General features: G+C 34.3%; 1 protein-coding gene across 1 annotated transcript in view; it reads left to right on the top strand.

Annotated features, from left to right (window-relative positions):
* LOC115300892 (beta-defensin 131A-like) overlaps positions 1-7,580 on the top strand; it is a 10,488-nt gene that overhangs the window by 1,674 nt on the left and 1,234 nt on the right. Inside the window, exon 3 of the mRNA XM_029950488.1 lies at positions 641-681. Coding sequence (XP_029806348.1) covers positions 641-681 — 41 coding nt within the window. The remainder of the gene's footprint in view (positions 1-640; positions 682-7,580) is intronic.

The raw sequence follows: 7,580 nt of genomic DNA, 5'->3' as shown, positions 1-7,580 counted from the left end.
TATTATCCATTGACTTATTTAATTCTTCTGAGGCACACACTGCCTTAGAATACATTTTAATAAGTCAGGCAGAGAAGGATAGATACCATATGTTTGCATTCATAGGTCTAACAGGAGAGACCTGGCAGGGGACCATGGGGAGAGGAAGGGGGAAAGAGAGCGGGGGAGAGTGAGGGACACAGATCATGGGAGACTACTGAATACTGAAAATGAACCATGGGCTGAATGGGGAAGGGGAGGAAGGGGGTGATGGTCATGGTGGGGGGCACTTGTGGGGAGAAGCACTGGGTGTTATATGGAAACCAATTTGATAATAAACTATTAAAAAAAGAATACATTTTAATAGCTAACAAATCAAGATTTCCCTCATTGTTCCTGGTTATTTTGTATTTTTCTTGAGATAAAATTCACTTTTCTAAAGTATACCATTTCAGTGGTTTTATATATATGCATAAGATTGTACAACCATCACCACTATCTAATTCTAGAACCTGTCATTCACCCCAAAAAGGAACTCCATGTTCATTAGCAGCATTTCCCCATCCACCCCTTTCCTCAGACCCTGGCAACTACTAATCTATTTTCTGTCTCTATCAGTTTACCTGGTTTAATGGAATCATATAAAATGTGACCCTTAAAGTCTTTTTCTTTTACTTAGCATGATTTTCAGCGTTAATCCATGTTGTAGCATGCATCAATGCTTAATTTCTTTCAATTGATGAATGGAAGTTTAGTGCATGGATACACTACCTTTTATTCATCTATTCATCAGTTAATGGACATTTGGATTGTGTCTGCTTGGAGCTATTATGAATGATGCTGCTATAAACATTTATATCCACATTTTTGTGTGGATATATTTTCACACCTCTTGAGTATATAATTTGGTATAGAATTGCTGTGTTATACAACAACTATGTTTAACTTTCTGAGAAGTTATTGAACAATTTTACACAGCTGCATGCTTCATTTTACAATCCCATCAGCTATGCATAAAAAGCCAATTTCTCCATATCTTCACCAACATTTGTTACTGTCTTTTTTATTATCATTATCTTAGTTGCTGTAGCAATATCTCATTGTAGTTTTAATTTGCATTTAGTTTGAAATTTAATGGTGTTTATCATCTTTTCATGTTTTATTGGCCTTTTATAGATCTACTTTTTAGAGACTTATATTCAAATCCTTTATTCCTTTTTTAATTAGGTTGTCTTTTATTGTTGAGTTGCCAATTCTTTATATATTCTGGACACTAAATATTTATCACATATAGGTTTGCAAATATTCTCTCCCATTCTATGGAGTTTTTTTTTAAATATTTTACTAGAAATGCTTGCTGTACCAGTGAGTATGTTTTCAGGTTCAACCTACAAACAACTCAAATTCAATTGACTTAAACAATAAAGAAAATATATTATTACACAAAGAAATCCGAAGGTCAGACAATTCTGAAACTGGCTAATTCAGCGAATCACCCATACCATCACGTGTTGGAAGAGTGTCAGATTTACCTTTGACTAGCTTTTCCTATGGTCTCAAGATAGCCATCACTGTTCTAGAGATCCTATCCAGAGCCACCACATTACACTAGAGTCAAAGGAGAGCGTTTCTTCATATACCAACAATGAACACACTCTCAGAAGTTCCCCAGAAATGGGTTACATATCGACCCCCAAACTAATCACTGGCAAAGAAATAGACAACACTATCATTGGCTTAAATTTAATAGAGATTTATGCCTAGGATATCTAGAAAAATGGTAGACAACCTGACATTAGGACTCTGGCCACAAGAACTTATATTAGGATTCTGGCACCTAAACATGTATGCTTATACACTGTTGTTTAGTTTTGTCACCTTGCTTGAAAATTGATATAAGTGAAAGTATACAATGTGTACACTTTGTATCTGGCTTACTTTATGCCATATGACATGTATGAAAGTTGTCTATGTTGCTGTGTATGACATATTCCTAAACAGTGTTCCATCAGAGTGATACGCCACAAATTATTCATTTTATCACTGATGGACGTTTAGCTTATTTCCAGGATTTGACTGCTATAATATTTGCTAAATGATTCTTGTTGTAGATGTGAACACATATTTATGAGGTATATACCTAGGAATTAAAGTTTTATCATAGAACGTGTATCTTCAACGTTAGCAAATAACGCCAAAGAGTTTCCCAAGTAGTGGAGCGAATTTACATATTTTACACAACAGTGAGGAACCGCTGTTATTAGCCCACATTCCCAGTAAGTTTATATGATCAAGGTGTTAAATTATAGCCATTCAGGTATATGTGTGAGAGTAACAGAGTGAACTTTACATTTAAACTCCTATATTGGTAATAAGATTGAAGACAGTTTCATTTGCTTTTTTGGCCATTTTAATATCAATTCTCAAAGTACCTCTCAAGTATTTTGCCCATTATTCATTGAGTTATTTGATATTTTCTCAGTTATCTGTAGGATTTCACTATAAATTCTAGATACAAATGCTTTATTATGTGTGTTGCAAATGCCTTCTGCTCTATGGCTTGACTTTTTACCTCCTTTATGATATTATTTTATAAAAAGAGATTTTCAATATTAACATAAGTCCAATTCATCAGACTTCATTTAAGCTTTTTGTGTTCCTTTTTCACCTAAAGATCATAAAAATATTCTCTACATATCTTCTTCAAAATGCTTTTCTTTATCTTCCAAAAGTTTTATTATTTGTCTGTCAAATTTCTATTGTAAATATCCACGTAGTACTGATTTTCATGCAATTGGGGTCAAATTTATTCTTACCATATATGTAGCTAATTGACCCAAAAACTTCTCTTGAAAAGGTTTTTTTCTCAATGACTTATGGTGCCCTTTTGTCATAAATCTAGTGTATATTCTAGGCTATCTACTCTGTTCCATTGTTCTATTTGTCTTTCTTGGCATAAATAACATACTATTCTAATTAATGGCAATATATAATGCCTTCATATATGGTAGAGAAAGGTGTCTACATTCTTTTCAAGAAGTGTCTTGAATAGTGGGCCCTTTTAATTTCCACATAAATTTAAGAAAAAGCTATTGCTATTCAAGTACACATACTTACATATTCATTGAGAATTTTCATGAAGATTTCAGTGAATTCAGAAGTCAATTTAGGAAAGGCTAAAATCTTTACAAAGTTAAATCTTTCGGCAGCTCTGTAATATTTTGAAATCAGGAAGTGGAAGGCCTCAGTTTTGTTTTTCTTTCCCAAAGTGTTTTGGCTATGCAAAGTCTTTTGTGGTTCTTTATGAGCAAAAATAAGAACATGGAGACTTGGGAGAAGAAAAGAAAGAGAGAAAGAAAGAAAGAGAGAAAGAGAGAAAGAAAAAAAGGGGGAGAGAGAGAGAGAGAAAGAAAGAGAGAGAGAAAGAAAGAAAGAAAGGGGGAGAGAGAGAGAGAGAGAGAGAGAGAGAGAGAGAGAGAGAGAGAGAGAAAGAAAGAAAGAAAACCAATGAAACCAAAAGCTGGTTCTTTGAAAATATAAATAAAATTGATAAGCCCTTAACCAGAGTCATCAAGGGTAAAAAAAAAAAAAAGGACCCAAATCAATAAAATCAGAAACTGAAGAGAAGTTTGAATAACTGACATTATAGAAATACAAAGGATTATAAGGGAATATTATGAAAAGTTTTATGCCAACAAATTGAACGACCTAGAAGAAATTGATAAGTTCCTAAAAACATATAATTTCTAATAAAGTCGCAGAAAGACAGACTAAAAAAGCAACCTCATTTACAATGCCCACAAAACAATAAAAATACCTGGCAATAATTAACCAAGGAGGTGAAATATCTGTACTCTGAAAACTATAAAACATTGATGAAAGAAATTGGAGATGATATAAACAAATGGAAAAATAGTCTATGCTCATGGATTGGAAGAATTAATATTGTTAAATTTTTCATATTACCCAAAGCAATCCACAGATTTGGTGCAATCACTGTCAAAACATCAACAGCATTTTTCACAGAACTATAAAACTAATTCTAAAACTTCTACAGAACCACCAAAAATCCCAAATAGCCAAAGCAATATTGAGAAAGATAAATAAAGCTAGAAATACCACAGTGCCAGATTTCAAAATATAATGCAAAGCTGTAGGAATCAAAACAGTACGGTATTGGCACAAAAATAGACACATATATCAAGGGAACATAAAAGAGAGCTCAGAAATGTGCCCACAATGACGTTGCCAATTAATTTATGACAAAAGACACATGGATACACAACAGAGAAAAAAACAGTCTCTTAAATAAGCACTGCTGGGAAAACTGGACAACTACACACCAAAGAATGAGACTACCACTTTCTAACACCATACACAAAAATAAACTTAAAATAGATTAGGGACCTAAATGTGAGACCTGAAATCATAAAAATCCTAGAAGAGAACACAGGCAGTAATATCTTTGACACAAGTCATAGCAACATTTTTCTAGATATGTTTCCTAAAGCAAGGGAAGCAAAAGTAAAAATAAACTATTGGGACTACATCAAAATAAAAATGTTTTGCACATTGAGCGAAACTATCAACAAAATAAAAAAGCAACTTACTGGGGTCATCTGGGTGGCTCAGTCAATTGAGCATCTGATTTCAGCTGAAGTCATGATCTTGTGGTTCATGAGTCAAGTTATTGGGCTTGCTGCTGTCAGCACAGAGCCTGCTTTGGATCCTCTGTCCCCGACTCTGTGCCTCTCCCCCACTTGTGCTCTCTCAAAAATAAATAAACATTTTTAAAAAAGCAACCTACTGAATAAGAGAAGATATTTGCAAATGATGTATCTGATAAGGCGTTAATATGCAAAATATATAAAGACCTTATACAACTCAATGCCAAAAGCATATAAATAATCTAATTAAAAATAGGCAAAAGACTTGAATAGACATTCTTCCAAAGAAGACATACAAATGGCCCACAGACACATGATAAAGACGTTTAACAGCATTAATCATCAAGGAAATGAAAACCAAAACCACATGAGATATCACCTTATACCTATCAGAATGCCTAAACCCAAAAAGATAAGAAATAACAAGTGTTGGCAAGGATATGGAGAAAAATAAATCCTCATTGAACTGTTGGTGGAAATGTAAATTGCTACAGCCACTTTGGAAAACAATATGTTTTAATTTTATTTAAAAACAGAACTCTTATCTGATCTAGTAATTCCACTACTGGGTATTTACCCAAAGAAAATGAAAACACTAATTTGAAAAGATATATAAACCCCTATGTTTATTGTAACATTAGTTACAATAGTCAAAATAGGGAAGCAACATAAGGGGCCCATCAACAGATGAATGGGCAAAGAAGATATAAGATATATATAAATACACGCACACACACACACACACACACACACACACACACACACACACGAAATTCGCACAGCTTTAAAAAAAAATGAGATCTTGCCATTTGTAACCACATGGATGGACCTAGAGATTATTAAGCCAAGTGAAATAAGTTAGATTCAGAAAGGCAAATATCATATGATTTCTTTCACATGTAGAATCTAAAAAAATAAAACAAACGAGTAAACAAAAAGTAGAATCAGTTCTATAAATACAGAGAACAAACTGATGGATGCCAGAGAGAAGGGGAATGGGAAGGGGAGGGGTGATGGACAAAGTAGGTGAAGAAAAGTGGGAGATACAGGTTTCCAATTATGGAAAGAATAAGCCACAGTAATAAAAGTCACAGCATAGATAATATAGTCAAAGATATTGTAATAGAATTGTATGGTGATAGATGGTAGCTACACTTGTGGAGAGCAAAGCACAATGTATAGAGATGTTGCATCATTATTCTGTACACCTGGAACTGATGTAAACTATCCTTAAAACAATTTCTAAAAAAGGAAAACAGAAATACTTCATGTAAACAAGTTCACTTTATATCCAAAGAACTAAAAATAAAAACAAAGGTCAAAGTCAGCAGAAGGGAGGAAATAAAAAAGACAAAAGTGGAAACAAATAAAATAGAGACCACAAAATAAATAGAAAATATCAACGAAATGAGGAGTTGTTTTTCTGAAAATATAAAATGTACAAATCTTTAGCTATACTACCTTAAAAAAGGAAAAAGGGGATTCAAATAAATAAAATGAAAAATAAACAAGCAAACATTAGAACTGATACCACAGAAATTATTGGATCAGAAGAAGCTACTATGAAAAATCATATGCCAAAAAATTGGATAACCTAGGAAAAAATGGATAAATCTCTAGAAACATACTACCTGCCAAAACTGAATCAGGAAGAAATAGAAAATCTGAACAGACCAATAATAAATAAAAAATTGAATCAGTGATCAAAAACCTTCCACACAAATAACCCTAGGGACAAACGGTTTTATTGGTGAGTTCTACTAAATATTTGAAGACAACATCAATTCTTCTCAACTATCAAAAAAACTGAAAAGGAGAGAAAAAAATCTAAACTATAGTGTCTAGGCATGAAACCCAGGTAATAAAACTATTTTTTTCTTAAGTGAAGAGGAGCTAAGATGGCAGAACAGCATATGGAAGGTTTTTTCATCTCTCATCCCCAAAATGCAGCCAGATCAACATTAAACCACCTTGCGCACCTAGAAAACTGATTTGAGGATTAACACAACAATCTGCACGGCCTGAACCAGAGAACTCAGCAGGTACATGGCTCAGAGAGGTGACCTGGGGAGAGAGAAGCCGCGGAAGGCAGAGAGCAGTTTTTGCTTGTGGAGAGGAGAGAGATGGGGGGACAGTATGGGAAAAGCACCCCTCACCCAAATAATGAAGCAACAGAAAGAGGAAATCAAGGAACTGATCCCATATACAGTTGCACAAAACTCATAAAATACCTAGGAATAAACTTAACCAAAGAGGTTAAATATGTATACACTGAAAACTATAGAAAGCTTATTAAAGGAATTGAAAAAGACCCAAAAAATGGAAAAACCATTCCATACTCATGGGTTGGAAGAACAAATATTGTTCAAATGTTGACACTCTAAGAAATTTACATACTCAGTGCAATCCCTGTCAAAATAACACCAGCATTCTTCACAGAACTAGAACAAATAATCCTAAAATTTGTATGGAACCAGAAAAGACCCCAAGTAGCCAAAACAAACCTGAAAAAGAAAACCAAAACTGGAGGCATCACACTCCCAAACTTCAAGATGTATTACAAATCTGTAATCAAGACAGCATAGTACTGGCACGAGAACAGACACTCAGATTAATGGAACAGAATAGAGAACCCAGAAATGGACCCACAAACATACGGTCAATTAAACCTTGACAAAGCAGGAAAGAATATCCAATGGAATAAAGACGGCCTCTGCGGCAAGTGGTGCTGGGAAAACTGGACAGCGACATGCAGGAAAATGAACCTGGACCACTCTCTTACACCACACACAAAAATAAACTCAAAATGGATGAAAGACCTAAACATAAGACCAGACACCATCAAAATCCTAGAGGAGAGGGGTGCCTGGGTGTCTCAGTTGGTTAATTGACGACTTAGGCTCAGGTAATGATCTCACAGTTTGTGAGTTCAAG

This window comes from Suricata suricatta, chromosome 1 (assembly GCF_006229205.1).
Source record: "Suricata suricatta isolate VVHF042 chromosome 1, meerkat_22Aug2017_6uvM2_HiC, whole genome shotgun sequence".
NCBI lineage: Eukaryota > Metazoa > Chordata > Mammalia > Carnivora > Herpestidae > Suricata > Suricata suricatta.
The sequence above is the reverse complement of the archived record's forward strand: the minus strand, read 5'-3'. Positions and strand labels throughout refer to the sequence as shown.